The 16,808-nt window shown below is 48.2% G+C and overlaps 1 protein-coding gene across 1 annotated transcript; it reads left to right on the top strand.

The window, feature by feature from the left end:
- Positions 1-1,164: 1,164 nt before the first annotated feature.
- Positions 1,165-13,691, top strand: LOC126537705 (uncharacterized). Its single transcript, XM_072287642.1, has 3 exons — positions 1,165-1,256; positions 8,651-9,028; positions 13,161-13,691. Exons 2-3 carry the CDS (start codon positions 8,654-8,656, stop codon positions 13,689-13,691), a joined length of 906 nt encoding a protein of 301 aa, XP_072143743.1. The 5' UTR covers positions 1,165-1,256; positions 8,651-8,653.
- The last annotated feature ends 3,117 nt before the right edge of the window (positions 13,692-16,808 follow it).

The raw sequence follows: 16,808 nt of genomic DNA, 5'->3' as shown, positions 1-16,808 counted from the left end.
TCGAACCCTCTCCACTTGAGCGTGCTCCTCGCCTCTTGTCAGCCAATCCGACAAGAAAATTTGCTCATTGTAGGCAATGCTATTCGCTCTGAAAGCAAAAAAGTGACCTCCTATAAACGAGGAGCGCGTTCGATTGGGCTTTTCAGACACCGCTGCGGGTTACTGCCCGATGCTTGCGTCAGTGGTTACGTAAATTTGACGTCACGATATTGGAATAAAAACAGATTGGAATAGTTTTACGTTATAGTGCCTCTGGTCACTTTGAGGCGCGCCTCATGGTCTGGCGGCAGCTAACCGGCGCGGGCCGGCTCAGCGTCCTAGTGACATCGCTGGCATTGCCGAATCTTTGTTTCGAAATTTTTAACGCGTAATCGTTTTAGAGTACCGTTCTGGGCACCGCTGTACGGTAATCTTGCTGGAAGCAAAGGGTAGTGCGCGGGCGGGCACCGGAGGTTGGTCGGGGAATGAGAGGCGCTCGCTGATTGGCCCTCGCCGCGCTCACCGATGGGGACTCGCCAGCGCCTCCGTCGTGGCAGAAGTCAAAAAAGAGGGCGCCGCCGGCAGCGGTACTGGCCAGAGGAGGAGGAGGAGGGTTTCCGGCTGTGTTAATCGCCAACCGCCAAGACTCTATAGGGCTCTGGTTCGTGATACTTGTAGCGTTGCAAAGCTTCGACACGCTGTTTGGTGCTAGGCTGCGCGACACAGAATTCCGAAGAATGGAAGCAATGTTTATACAGCTAAACGAGTATGGCTAACGCCCCTGGGCGCGAGCCGTGGCTATTTACTTAGAGGTCGCATGGTTGCAAATGTGTGCGCAAAAGGTCTTTCGGCAGGCTCCTGTGGGTTCTGCCCCGTGTTGTCAACCGCCTAAGTGGTTGCGGGTGCGATTAGCGTCCGCATCGGCTGTGTTCGGATAGTTGCGGAATGTGAAAAAGAAGAAAAAGTGCGGCTCCCAGCTCAAAGTGCGGATTCCGCGGGTGGTCATATATAATGCGGATCCCTCTACTTCGCGTCTCTTATCACCAGTGATTTTCTTTGGGTCCTGTCGCTGAATTTAGCATTGTTGAGTTGTCTGTCAGCGCAGAGAGCGCAAGGTCGAAATCCAACTTTTTTTTCACCAAAATTTTCATAACATTCCGCAGCGAATACCGCAGAAAATTCAAAACCCTGGAGTCGGTGGAATTCCTCAAATCGGCGTTTTGCAAGCACTGCCGGTCTCAGGAAGAGCGGTCCAACACAGAGTCAGCATTCTCTGGGTGAGTATCCGAGATGCGGAGCAAATAGGAAGAACTTCGATAAGTGAGCGTAACTCCAAACGTGTAGACCATATTAAAAAAGAAATATGCTTTGAAAATGTGCAATGTAGCAAACCTTGATACAAAACAGATGTTATCCTGGGTTGCACGGAAATCCGAATCCCAATTTTGACGCCTAATTTCATCTAACGGACCACAGTTCCCTTTTCCAATATAACATGTAGGTTTTTCTCATCACACACAGAACTCTTACATTAAAACATTTCCACATTTGTAAAGGTGCATCGTTTACTAGAGAGTGTCATTAAGACACCCGGTTGCTTCCTTGCGTAAAAAAAGAACAACAAAAGCTACAACAGCAGTGATTTATTTATGTAGACAGCGTTGCTAATTTAAAAAAGAAGCGAAACCCTTCGTAAATGTTTATTTTTTACAGCTTCGGACTCCTATACGACCACATGCCGTGATTTGCTCCTTCGTCTGGCGTCCGATCCGACGCGTCATCCTGAGGCGTCGGATCATTTGGACTATTACATGTGGTGCTGTTTTGTGACACATATGTAATGGATGGCTGACGCAAATGGACTCGTACGCACAAAAACACGGACAACATAATCACCATATAATGAAACAGCTACGAACCTGTTGCCGATCTGTTGGTTGCAGTTTTTTGGCAATACGGGTCCTGCGATGGACAGCCCTCGGAATCCCACGGAATGAATGCGGAAGGAAACGGGGCGATTTAGCCCGCTGCTAGTAGTATGGCGCGTTGTGCTGCAAGTTTTCAAATACGACGATATAGGACACGCGCCCTTATATTCTGTCTGGATCACTTGGATCTGGCTCACGCGTGACTTGAGCCGTACACCCAAGCGATCTCTACGGACACGCCTGTTTAGCCTTATGTCATGTGACGTACATTCCCGAGGCCGCTGCCACCGGCGCGACGTGGAGCCTACCTACGCTGGCGCGGCTCCCGTTATGCCATGCGCCGCGCGTAGGAACAGTGCCCCAGGAGTCAGCTCATCTCGCTCTGTCTTCGGCATCTCCCTCCTTTAGCATCCGAGGTACGCGGTCGCCTTCGCCCGGCCGATTCACCTTCGGCTCTCTTGGTTTTCGGACGTGTGGGCCCACGCGGTCCCGGATACTTCTGAGGAAGATGGCTCTTTTTTGTTTTTTGTATGGCGAGCCTAGCTCGGAAGAGCGTGCTCGGCTGAGCGGACTTCCAGGGAGCTTTCGCACCCGTAACCAACGACAGCCGCCCTAGTGTCGGAACCCCTGCGCTGTACGCGCCTCCTGTACATCACAGGGAACGTAGCTTGAATCATAGCATATATCCTTTCGTTGATACCAACGCTGTGGTCGTCTCTGCGCCTTGCCCGTGAGTCATCGCCCCCATTTGTGTGCTTTGCGGAGTAGGGAGGCGTGAGGCTTCTCTTTAGACCTTAGGTAGCCAGTACCGGCAATGTTAGCCCGTGCCACCACGTTTAATGAAATCACCACACACTACTCTCTGTCAAGACGGGTATTCCCCCTCCCGCACCCCGCCTTATGCAGGGCGCGGGCGGTTACCCTTGGACTTTTACAAGCCCGTGCGTACCCTATCCTCGCGGTGTTTCATGCCAAATACCCTGAAAGATATCCCAGTGCGGACTGCCCTGCCTGTGGACTAAGGGCAACATTGGACCATGCGTTGTGGGAGTGTGAAGCCATCGGCTCCTCCTTCAGCAAGGATATGTGGGCTGCGCTCTTGGGCAGCCCGAACTCAACGACCAAACCCTGGCCGTCCAGAGTGCCCGCGATCGGGCCGTCAAGCTCAGCTTGGAGGTCCCTACGTGGGACTAGCCGGGTGGCGCGGGGTCTACCCTGCGTCTTCTCTGGACCGAAATAAAGATACTTCACTCACTCACAAAGCGTAGCCAGTACACTAACTTACAGCTCGAGACGGATCTTGGCGACTAGTGCACTTACCTTTCGTTGGCATTGCCCGTGCTGTGCCAAGGCATTGCCCGACAGCTGAAATTTCTGTGACGCTCCCTAAGTATTAGGTTAAGGCAGCTTTGTTTTTCCACTGTGTTATGATTGCAATAATATAATTAAAACTATGTTCTGGGGTTCTTACGTACCAAACCTGCAGAGTGATTATGAGGCAACGCCGTATTGGGGGAGTACGAAAACTGTTCGACGTCAGGGGTTCGTAAAGATGCGCCCAATGCACGGTATGCAAGTACATCTCAGTTCTCTCGCATCAGAATTCGGCCGCCGCCTCTATAGTCAAACCCGTGACCTAGAGCTCAGCCGCACAGTGCGATAGCCACTGAGCTTTCACGGCAGGTGGCAGAATAAGGAGAGTTACGTGTATGATGTCGTGATTAAAATACTTCCTCTATATCGAAATCGGCCTTGAGAACTACTTATGACAATTTCTGAAGGGGCAATACCCCTCTACTTTGTAGAGTAAGCACTCCGCCGTGCTGATACCACAAAGCGCTACCAGCTTCTAGGTTGCTTTGTTCCGTGGAAACACATAATCGTTAGTGCAGCAACATTCGGAGCGGAGGCAGCTGATCACAAGTAGAAGGCTGATCTTCAAGGCGGCCCACGTAACCACGGCAGTATGTGGACACCATCTTTAAGCACACAAGGCAGCACACGCCGACAAGTGCAGGAGCAATATATAGTGCAGCTCACAATACCATACTTTATTAACCGCAGCTTGTTTTAGTGCATTTTTGGTAAAGTTGCATTCAGCGTCTCTGCAGTCGGGAGCAACTTAAGAAGGCAGGAAATTCCGCGCCTAGATGACCGAAGTGCGGCAGCTGATGGCCTCCGCGACTAAAGAAATAGTCCCGCTGACACGACTCGGCTCAGATCGAAGCGCGGACTGCCATCTTCTCCACCGGCAGGGTCACCTTACGTCCGGCTCACGATGCCAGTCTAGTGAGCGCGCCCATTGATGGAAGCTCGTGTGTATCCGCATTTAAGGGGCAAATGCCGCTGCCTTCTAAAATTGTACCCGGCTATAGTTCCCTTCCGTCCGGCTTAGACCGAAAGCACTTCCGCATGTACACTTCTCCCATTCATATCTCTACGCATTCATCCTTATCTGCTCTCCATAAAGCTGCTTTCACTCCGCCTAGCCATGCCACGCCTCCGCGATGCAGGAAAGCCTCAGATTAAGCACCCACACTTTGACTCTCTCTATGCGGGATTCTGAACTTGCGTGTATAGGAGAGTTGCGATGTCTGACCACAAGGCACTTAACTTCGTACAGTGTAAAAATCTAACAATAACTTACGAATATTGAAAGAAAAACCCTAAATGTTCGTTTCCTTAACACGTAACAAACCAATTTTTCTTCCTAGCTGTGTATTTTCTCGCGACATTTTTTTGTGTTTCTCTTTGCGTAGAAATGTTCACTACCTTTCACTAGATGCTCTATTATATTACCACAGAAAGAACACCTTGGTTTCTGTGTTATTTGTTTAGTGTTAGCGCACTTATCATAAAACGGTCACTTTCAGGAGACGGTTAAGAGACATCTATGCAGCTTATGGAATGGCAGGGCTGAGAGATGTCACTGCAGAAGCAATTAATAAATGAAGCAGCGCATGCGTGTTTCTATCTAACTTTGTCTAAAGAAGTAATTGAAAGTGGCGCTTGTTGTTCGTTGTTCGATGAATGATAAGTTGCAGTCTCCGGTGCACTCACAAATTCAGGTGCACGCGGGATGGCCATCGAGTAAGCTACTCTTTAACAGTTCACAACATCTGTACAGTATTGTTGTTACACTGCTTTCTTTCGCGAATGTGCGCTACCCTATTTTTGCCGAAATGCAATCAGAAGTGCTTTTAAACGAATGCACGCGCCCCCACACCATGTCTTGGTTGACGCTAGACAATCGCACGCTCAGCCTCGAGCAGACTACCGAGCGAATTATGGAACGCTGCATGCAGTCTGTCTTTTACGCAGCTTCAAGAACACTGGCCGAAAATTGGTAGAGTGTACAGTCGATTTTCTTTCCCTATATCCTTGTACTCCACGTGATACAGGGAAGTTTCATTCGAGACGTGGCTCGAGAAAGACGGTCTCGGGTTTAACCGGGCGCGGGAATACCGCGGACCAGTCGCACCAGTCCCGCAGCCGTCCCGAATCCTCCAGGCACGACAACACGACCAGGCTTTCGGCGAACGCACCGACCAAGAAGGAGAACGGAGAAGGGGCGGCGTCAGCGCCTTGCAAGCCACCGTCGGCTACTGCGAGATCGGCTAAAGCGGCACCGGCCGCCAAGCCCGAGCCTTCCAAGCCCGCTTCTGGCCGACGTAAGCCCACTGCGTGGGACACCTGGAAGTACCCGGCGTACGGCTTCGGCGGAGGCGTCTTATTTCTCATACTCACAATCCTCCTCTACAGGGTTCGTGTAATTTACGTTTCTAGTGCGGCGCTGTTGAATGCAGGAGATGACTGTACTGCTTTCAATAGGTGAAGCGCCAATAGTGACGGCACACAAGAAGGAATACAGACAGGACAAGGCGCCTTGTCCTGTCTGTATTCCTTCTTGTGTGCCGTCACTATTGGCGCTTCACCTATTGAAAGCTATGCACCAACTAGCCCCACAACGTGTTTTGACTGTACTGCGACAGCACTATGGGGCGCATCAAACACATAGAAGGTGGCAAATCACTTTTACGGAAACCGGCAAGCTGGATGAAGTATCATGAAGGGGAAAAATTGTCATTCACTCGAATGCAGCACGAAACTACAAAGAAAACCTACACGGGTTTGTGAGAAAGAAAGCTTTGCAGTATAAGGACGAATTCGTCTTGGTCTGGGATCCGAACCAGGGACCAACGCCTTTCCGGGACGGTCGCTCTTCCATCTAAGCTAACCAGGAGGCTAGCAGACCGCAGCGCGAGGCCGAATTAATCGTCAGCTCGAAGCACAGGGACGCAGAGTACGGTAAATCAGTTGTCCGGAATCGGGCAAGCTGGAGTCCCTGTGCCCATGGGCCGTCAAGACCACACTATCCCGTGAGAACCTCCACTGAGATCCGAAAGGGCCGAATCGACGTGGCCCATGACCGGCTCAAGCCGCAAAATAATGGGCGCGAAGATAAACCATGTTTGCTGTATATCTGTGTATGTACGTATGTATGTATGTATGTATGTATGTATGTATGTATGTATGTATGTATGTATGTATGCATGTATGCATGTATGCATGCATGCATGCATGCATGCATGTATGTATGTATGTATGTATGTATGTATGTATGTATGTATGTATGTATGTATGTATGTATGTATGTATGTATGTATGTATGTATGTGTGTGTGTATGTTAAACCATGTATCCTTCACGCTCGGAAAAACACTTTTATGTAGCACGTATTCAGAAACAGAAAGCTGAATTGGGAGTTTGTATGTCACACCGCAATTTTTTCATTGACACTTTTCATCTTATTTGATATTTGAGAAGATTAATAAATAATTAAGATGAATTGTTTAATTAGCCGGAATTAAAAACAAGTAATTTGAGTATCTCCAAGCGGCGGCAAGCAACTATACCTTGGTTCTGCATAGCTACGTGGTATTCGCATGTATTAAAACTCTGGATAAAATTAGCTGGGACACCATGTATACACGTTAGAGGTGCCCATGACAACGACTATCGTTCTGGCTTGATAAGTTCTTGCACTGTCTTCTTTGTTGATCGGAGCGTTGATGACAACATAGTCAGAAATTCTTACTGTCTCTGCACTTGCTGTTGTTGGTTTTTGAAATGGCGTTCTATTAGATGGCCCAGAGCTTCAGTTTTGCTTTTAACTGTGGTTTGGCTAATCCAGCGTTGAAAAGCAATCACACGCATATTCACTCTGACTGAGCCTATATATTCGAGATTCTCAAGTGCTGAATTGGCTCTATCAACTGAGAAGGCCAAGGAGTCCGGTGTGCATGCTGACCGTTTCAGGTAACTCGACGGCAATGTTTCCATCTTTCTGGTAGTTCCTCACCAGTAGACGACCGTCTTCATGTGGGGCGATGGTGAATGACGCCCACATGGTTCAAAACTGTGACTGCGCTGAATTGTAGCATTTCGTTTAGTCAGACCCAATTGATCTGGCCCCCTCTTCTTCCTGTTCTCTTCTTTTGGCCTCTCCTGTGTGCTTCTTCCTTCTCTTTCACGGGCGTTACACCTCTCCGCCTTTGTTTTTCTTTACTTCGCGAAAGAATGCCATCGTCTATTGGAGTACATATTATCAGCGTAGCTAAAACAGCAAAAAAAAATGTATGGAGTTTTACGTGCCAAAACCACTCTGTGATTATGAGGCACGCCGTAGTGGAGGACTCCGGAAATTTCGACCGCCTGGGGTTCCTTAACGTGCACCTAAATCTAAGTACACGGGTGTTTTCGCATTTCGCCCCCATCGAAATGCGGCCGCCGTGGCCGGGATTCGATCCCGCGATCTCGTGTTCAGCAGCCCAACACCATAGCCACTGAGCAACCACGGCGGGAGCCAAAAAAAAGAAGCAGGCAAAAGGAACTGGTAGCACGGGACCACCATTGCAATTAACGATATTAAGTAAAAAATATATAGTAAGCAAGCGTGAAGGCGGCGCAGACAGAGAGTGAGGGAGCGTAAAAAAATAGAAAAGAAAATATACTATCATAATCACAACGGGGCATGGGCGAAGCTTTCATCGAGGAATTTAACATATTTCTGCCATTGAAGTGGGAAGGGGAAGGAGTTTCCACAGCCTGAGCACTCACGCATTGGTCGCCTACCTTAACAATGACTATTTCACAAGAATAAAAATTGTGAAATGTTAATTTTGGGCTCCACTGCTGAACGCACTCATATACGTCGCCTTCGTTAAGTATTCATATTTAACAAACCTGACAAATGCGACACCTTAATCAACGTTGGCTTTGTTGAGGGGCAATGTTGCAAAACGGCATCAAGTTTTCTAATAAAATATTCACTGTTGCACCTCTGTAATTTTGTTTGTATCTTGTTTTTGTACGCAAGCCCAGCAAAATTCTATATGCAATGTCTTCACGGCTGCGAAAAAGAAAACGGCAACGAGGTCTTCAGCGAGCCTTGGCGCGCTGTAGCGTATCCGATTTCTCAGAAAGTAAGATTAATGCTCCAATAAAGGCTGTTTAGGCCGCCGTCAAAACGCAGGTATGAGTTCCTGTTGCTTACTATTGACATCGCGGGTTTCTTTGCTTGCTAATAGCAGAACGCACGCTGAAATATCTGACGGGAATTCAGTTTAGCTGCAGCACCTGCATTCAGTTCGAGCATGGCCGGAGGAATGCAGGCTGCGCAGTTACTCCGAAATCGACGCAACTTTTATCAGAGAGAATTTTCGCCACGGACCTGTGTTCCAGGTGATGTTCCCGTTCCCGGTGATACCGACCAAGTTCTACTCCATCTGCGAGACCGGCGGCTGCGCCGAGTTCAGCCGCCTCATCCGCAGCAGCATCAGCACGGCGATCGATCCGTGCGACAACTTCTACCGCTTCGTGTGCTCCACTTGGGACTCGCAGCACAACGTGTCGGTGAGGCAGGCGCACCGAGACGAGTACGTGGCGTCGCTGGCGGCCACGGCCCGCGCCGTCGTCGTGGCCGCCGACGGGGCCCCTCAGACGCTGCGCCAGAAGGCCGCCCTGCTGTACCAGAGCTGCGAGGCCGTGGCGCAGCGGCACCGCGATGACACCGGACAGTTCCGCAACCTCTTGGCGAAGGGAGGTCTGACTTGGCCGCAGGTGACGGTCGCGAGCACATTTGCTGCGTTCTGGTGTGTAATCTTAAGCTTTTGATGGTCCTCAGAGCAAGGCGTGGCTTGGCTAAGCAGAGGTGACTATGTTGCAGTCACTTTCAATGCTTAGGAGGATCCCTCACGCTTAGGGTGCTGATATAGTCTCGCGTAACGCGGTCATGCTCCACGCGCGGCGCTGTGAGGCTACGCCGTAGAAGATTGGACGCTCTAGAGTCACGTGGTCCGGCGCGCTCTGGCTTTGCTGGCGTGGAAATAGAGCACGTCCTATCTCACGCCAAAGCCGATAGACCATGGAGACAGCTTCGAGCGCTGGCTTGGCTGGGCGGCTGCTTGCAGGCCTACAGTTTCGGTGCAATGATTGGAGCCGTGCGTCGCTAGCGCCTTCGCGAAGCGAAAAAGCGCTCGCTCGTCTCAGCCTTGGGCGCACGCGCTGCAGCGTCACCTGAACGCTGCGCTGCTGCGGGCCACATTCAGCGCGCCGAACCGCAGAGCGCAAGTTTTCAGGGATCTAGGCGTGGCCAGAGTGACGCACCCGACTTCGCCTGCCGCTGCAGGCGGGCTGTGGAAAAACCGATACATATCCGCGCCCTTAAGCATGGATGTATGGGACACGCATCGGAATGATGGGTGTAACATGAGGAAGCTTTACCAGAGCGTTGCTTCCGCTCCGCTCAGACGTCAGGCGCTGCGGCATCGGAGGAAATTTTGTGGACTTTGAAATTTTGATAACTGTGGTCTTCCCGAGACGCGAGCGGCGCGCTGGCAGCTTGACTGCGATACGACTAAGCACCAATGTGGCCGCACCATCCCGCTCCGCTCAATCACTTTAGCGGAGCGAGGGAAACGCTCTGTCAGGGCGTTTACATGAACCCAATAGATGTGGGTCGAGTAAATAGCAAGGCCAATCGAGCCAGACGCGACCGCGTTTACATGAACTCTCTTCTCAGGAGTCTGGACAACGATAGCGCACGGCGTCGAGCCGAGACATCAACGCGTTCGACATGGTTTCCCTTGCCCGCGGCCGTCTGCAACAGCTCTATTTCATGGGTCTTATGGTTACGATGAGGTTGCACTGCCCAGTGCTTGTCTTTGTCTGGTCCTGTTACTATTGCCGCTGGTGGCGCATAAATCGCGACGTCAAAGTGATCCCGCACAAGTCTCGGCGCTGGCGGGGTCCAATGCGTCCACGTTTACATGCATGCTGCGAATAGGTCGGGCTCGGTCAACGTACCCCATGCCATCCGGTTGACTCGGCGCGACTCAACGCTCATTCAGCCTGACCGGCTAGTTTTTTACATGAACTCGACAGGCCTATTCCAGCCCAAAAAGCCCACTCAACTCGGTTCCGTCGGGGTCATATATAAACGCCCTGCATGTTATGTTGCAGGTATAAGGATAAGCTCGGGATGTCCTACATTGTGCGCGCAAGTTAGAGGCGATCTTTTGACAAAATTATCTTGTATGCAAAAGGATCCAGCATACGGTATTACAACGCGCATATACACCACGCTTGTAAATGCGCTGATCCATATTAAGGGCGCGGTCAACAGATGGGAAAATGCGGTCAGTAGATGTGAACCATGGCCACAACATAATCCAAAACGGCCGATGATCAGCAGATTATGCAACTCACAAAACAATGAAGCTGGGGGCCAGAACCTTCGCGGCGACAAGCGCGCGTTGGGGGAAAAAGAGAGATGCACGGCCCGTTCTCCATTCGGCGGCTACGCGGCAGAACCGGAATGTCGTTCTACGTGCCTGTCTGACACCATGTTTTGGAGATTCACCAGGGAGTGGCAACAGCCACAACAGCAAAAACTAAAATCGCTTGTTTCTTTCCGGACCGCCACAACGCGAGAAACAGCTTCCAATGGAGGCCTGTACGGTTATTAGACGTCTCGATGGTCATACTGTGACCGCAGACGCCGCACGCGTATAATTAATGTGCGCGTGCTATGTCCTATTACAATTGCTCCATTCCATGCCTAAAATGCTTCTTCGCATAACGACGCTGTACAGCGGCAAAGCTGACTTAAGAAAACCGATGAATATGCAACGAATATTAGGCCTTTGCCTTATGCGCACTCCTCAACGCATGACGATCTGAAGCGAACTGAATTAAGCCTACGCTGGCTACGAACTAATGGCTTGTATTACGTCTGGCTTCGGCTCTCTAGCAGCGCATAATGCGCGAAGGAAATGAGTCACAGCGCTGGACCACGTTACGTGACTTGAGACAGACGAAGCGCTGGATTTCGTTCTCAGCCACATCTCGTAGTGCAGCGCTGTTGCTCGTATTCTTCAAGCACGCACCAACCAGCTTGAGTTAGGGTGTTACTGCATAAAGCCAATTACGATGTGGCAGTGCTGGAGGAAGCGGCTTTCTTTTTTTAAAAATTTTTGTCATGGTGACGCTGGGTAGTTTTTTTGGAGACAATCCTCCCACTTTTATGAATACGGCCATATATTTTATAGCCTTGCTCGTCCAATTGGAAGAGATGGTGGGGAATTCAGCAGTCCCCTGGAGAAACAGGGAGAGTTGGAAGGAGAATGGTTGATACAAAAGTTTTAGCGCGGCGGATCGTAAGCTGTCAGCTGAATTGAATTCGGGGGTATTAAGTGCCAAAACTATGATCTAATTATGAGGTACGCCGTAGTGTGTGACTCCGGCTTGATTTTGACCACCAGTAGATCTTTAACGTCCCGCGAATGCACAGGACACGGGCGTTTTCTCAATTTTCTCCCATCATATGTGGCCACCGCAGCCGGGATTTGATCCCTCAACCTTCTGCTTTGCCGCGCAACACCATAGCCGCTAAGCCACGGTGGCGGGTCAAATGGTTAGCTAAAGTTCTTCATTGAATATACTGGCGATCATGACTATACCCGGTGACAATATTCTGTAGCAGCACAGCGAAAGATATACGGAGCTGAAGCACACATTTCTTCTCTTGTTTAGTGTGCATCTTCGTGTAGTCGGCGCATGTAATCAAGTGGAAGTTACGTACCATAGAACAAATCGTACCACTTGTTATATTTATTTTTGTTCAAGATTTATCTCCCAACAAATGCTGTTCCTAGTTTTCTGGCTTTCTTTTATCCATGCCTGGCTTTCCCGGTCCTGTAAACAGGCAGCAATATGTCGGCACTTCTTGGCGTAGTAACGAAGAGGAGAAGCTCCGCATGTGCGAGCGCGTATTCGTAGGTTACGATGTGCTACTACAGAAAGGTGTGGTCACGTAGAGTACAACGAAAACCACCCTTCCCTGCTGACGCTGTTCGGACTGAATAATCCACTAGGGCAAGCGAGACTTCCCGCAACATCTCTAGACAGTGGCATTGCTATAAGAACCAGACGACGGGCATGGGGACGTATGCACCCTTATTGAACCCATGGGCACCGGTGGTGCGTTACGAAAGAGCCACCTCCCGTAGTCCTGGTGGACAGCCCTTAACCACTCGGACGAGAGTGACGGAGTAGTAGCGCCGGCGTTGGAATGATTCCGGAGTCACTTCATATTGAAAGCGAAGCTTTTTCTTTGAGAACCTCGCCGTATTTCGTGTCCGTGGCGGCGGCTTGGTTTTTCGCTTGCCGAATAGGCCATCAAATCACAGAGAAGTAGGCGTCGCGTGCGCCGCTGGGCTTCCTGCACTATAACCAGATGACCATCGCCTGCACGCACCCGCGGCAGCGGCGCTGCCGGCGTGCGGGAACAAAAGAGAACCAGAAAGCTTGCCTTCGCATATGCACGGCTGCACGATAATGAAGGAGTAAGCGCTTCATGGGCATAGAATGGTTTTGAATTTCGCTACGTACCTATGTGCATGCTGCCTCTGAAACCATGATGCATTCGAAGATTATGTACTCGCTAGCAGTAAGCAACTCGGCTTAAAGTGCGTGCGTGCGTGCGTGTACTCGTGTTTCGACTCCTCATTCACCTGCCCAAAACTTCGCTCTATAGCTATTCCACCCCGCTGAATCTGCTGCAATTTAATTTTTTTTACCATAAGGATAATAAGAATACAATGGACACGGGGTCGTACTTCATTTCAACTGAGGGTCTTAATAAATCCGGACTTATTCTAACAAGACTGTCGCATTTTCCTCGTCATTGTAGCCTGCGAAGGAGAAACCAGCTTCCAATAACAGCGACGGCTTCTTCTTCGACGCAATAGTCTACAGCCACTTCCAAGTCGGCTTCGACCCGGTGTTCACGGTTGGCAAGGTCGCCGATGCCATCGTCACCGTGCAGCTCAGAGATGTCATTCCGGACTGGATCCACACGAGAGGCGAGTGGAAGGCTATGCACGCGTACGACGGCAAGCTGCGGCGCGTGTGCCGCCACTTTAGCCACCAGCGGAGCACGTGCGAAGCCGAGCTCACAGCCTTCGCCAGCGTCGACGACGAAGTGAGCAGAGCGCTCACCGTACTCTTCAGAGAAGACGACGGGCCGCCGTTAAACCGAAGCCAGTTCGAAAATGCCAGCTCGGCGAGACCCTTCGATGCCTGGGCACGGGTCTTCTCCAAGCTCCTCAGCATTGCTGTGGAGCAAGTGCAATCACCGGCCACAAGGTCAGTCATGTGTGGTACATATTCACTCGATGCGCAGCCCGTCACGCCTGCTCTAGCCACCCGCATTCATGGCTGAGTGGCTATGCCGTTACGCAGACGAGATCGCGGAGTGCATCCTGATCAGCCATATTATTTGCTCTTTAACTCTTGCGGTCACATCAAGGTCGCTGTAGAAACGTGCGACTTCTATCCTGTGCCGTTGTTGCAAGGTGGGTTGGTGCTGAACTTCTCCCTGTGGCTACAGCAACCAAAAACCACAATGCCTTAGCTCTCTTAGCTATGTCGTCATCAATCTAGACCGGGCGACCAAGAAATGAGTTTCGCAACGCCGAGAAGCGACGCTTATCCCATGCATGCCTTTCTGATGCCATATTCAGAAGCCTAACATCGATTCACTTCTTTTACATTGCTACGGAAAGATCTAAGATGCCGTATAAAGAGCTGGTGTTACATCGGGGCCCTTATGTCTTCGAAGTTGACTTCGAATAAGTATTTTGCGACGGGAAAAAATTCGATTTTGTGTAAAATGGATCCCAAGAGATGTTACATATAAAGTGAGTACATTTATAAAAATAAATTTGGTTAGGGGCAGCTTTACCAAACTGGGATTCGTGACAGCACTCTTCGATGAATCTGACCTAGAAAGGAAAGGTGGTTATGTTTTCTTCCCCTACTGGGCTGACAGAAATTTAGGTGAGATCGTTACGACGACTCCATTTCAGTAAGCAACACGAGAGCACATGTAACCAGAATCGGCCTTGAACGTTTCTTACTTCTCTTCATCTTTCTTTTCCTGTATGGCCACCGACTAGCGGTGGCCTGTGCAGTAGCGTTGTCGAAAGACACTGCACATAGCAGGAAGCTTTATCGCGGGTCTTCTATCTAAATACATGGAAACTGACAAATCGTTTTTCTGGGCAACCACTGCATCAAATTTTTTTTACGCTAGGGGCATATAAAAATAATTTTAAAATATAGTGACTGAATACAGGTGATCTTTTATTTAGTTGGTTAGATTGTATGACAAATTGTTATAAATACCAAATTAATAAAAACTTTCACGTTTGAAACATTGTAACTCAGCTATAAAAAGTGATCAAGCTTGTGAGAACTGCAGCTCTTCATACATCTAAAACAAACTAAATTGATTTACTTTACACCCCTTTGAAATACCCCAGTATTAGATTAGTAGCTCTATTCCAAGGCACTTATAAAGTCTTTAACGAATTCACATAACTTTTAAATTATTGCAGGAAGTTTGTCCGCTTTCGATGTTCTAAAGGATGCAATATACAAAATTGCGATGTCTGATTTTGCTTCAGAATTAAAAATTTGTAAACGACATGGTTCTATTTTCTTTCAAACATATCAATTTGAGAAAATTTTGTAAGATATACGAAGCCGAAATTCAAACTCTGTCTTACAGCAATTAGAATTTAGCTTTTTCTCTCACGTATAACAAGATTTATCCAAATTAAAATGGTTTGTTTAAGTAAAGGGTTTCCGTGTTTTACATGCATTGGAAGAGGCAGCATCCCAGTTATCCCATGAATAAAATTTGTAGCACTTACAATTAAAAGCTAAATTCAAGTGACTGCAGCAAGCAGAATATAGATTTGTGGCTCGGAATGTTTTACAAAAATTGCCAGAAGTTGGTATATTAGAAAGGTAGAACTACGCCGTTTGCAAACCTTGCGTCACAACCTCCCAAACTCTGCATCACAAACACATATGGAAATTCTGTAAACAACCTCAGCTCGACCTTCTAAAGTGTCCAAAATTTGTGTAATTCACATTGCTTTGAAATACAGCACTGTATGTCAGCAGAAATTTTCCCAAGCCCTTCTAAACATAGTAATAATTTCCCCTAATTGATAAATTAATGAATAAATTTTATCCGATTTAGATACATTGTGCAGTTTACGGAACAATATCAGTTTTCATTGCTGAGTTAGGAAGTTATAAAACTTGCTGATTCATCTTTTTAAGGAATTGTGATTTTCATAACTTTTATTACATAGTCTACGGCTTAAATAAAAAATTCGCTTTCAACAGTCAGAAGGTTCCAACTTTTTGTCTACAACAAGTACAAGTACAACAAACCAACAACAAACGTACAACAAACCTTATCAAATTTGGTGGAGTTATTTCAGAGGAAAACCATTTTTCGGTACCCAGGTATATAATCAACGTTTATATATATATATATATATATATATATATAAATTTTGTATTTTCCTCAAAAAGGTGCAGCAGGTTGTGGGTAAAGGCTGCGCCAAAGAGTAGCTTGAGGGGTGCCCACAGCCCCCTCTTAACGTAACAAAAACGGGCTCTTACATAGGAGGTCTTGCAATAAAACTGCCGTTTCAAGGTATGCATAAAAATATTCATAGGACGAAACACCGATATATAAATAAATACTGCCTGACGTAATCTGGGAAGATAGTTTGCGAGGCCAAAACATCTTGTCCATTTGTGTACTTAGTCTAACATGTTGATTAGTGTAGTTTTGCGAGGATGTCATATTATTGGGGAATCTTGCACAAACTTTGTATAAGTTTTAAAAGCTCAATTGCTTGAGGAGAATATGAAGCATATATTAATATATGATCTGGATAGTTAGCTAAACCCGTATTGCAGGGAAAGGTCAAGCATTTTTCTTTTTGGCAATCATACTGAACAGTTTTTTCACTGCAGTCGTTTCGAATCCTCTTAAGGTTATTGCAATGACTTAGGGGGAACTAATTAGGAAAACGTCAAAACGCCTCCATGCTTGTGTCCTAAGTGTTGGCATATTTCCAAGAATCCCAGGGTCTTTATGCATGTCACTCGTGCTGTTATACTTGGAGAGAAATCAAAAGATGGGATAATAACAATCTCGCTATCATGCTCTGGCCCTAACTTACGCTCAAAAATTCATATTGGTGCTAGATGTCCCCCCCCCCCGCCATAGTCCTAGAAATATGTTGCAACACAACTGCTTGTTGGCCTAGTTGGCGCTTGCTAAAAGACATGTTTTTGCCGCCATTGAACACTCACAAAAGGAAAACACATAAAGACAACACGGGCGGCACTTCCAACTGATTTGGAAGTGCCGCCCGTGTTGTCTTTATGCGTCTTCCTTTTGTGAGTGTTCAATTGCGGCAAAAAACATGTCTTATGTCAGTCCACGTATATTGTAATCTACCTGCCA

The sequence above is a fragment of the Dermacentor andersoni genome, chromosome 4, assembly GCF_023375885.2.
Source record: "Dermacentor andersoni chromosome 4, qqDerAnde1_hic_scaffold, whole genome shotgun sequence".
Taxonomy (NCBI): Eukaryota; Metazoa; Arthropoda; class Arachnida; order Ixodida; family Ixodidae; genus Dermacentor; species Dermacentor andersoni.
The sequence above is the reverse complement of the archived record's forward strand: the minus strand, read 5'-3'. Positions and strand labels throughout refer to the sequence as shown.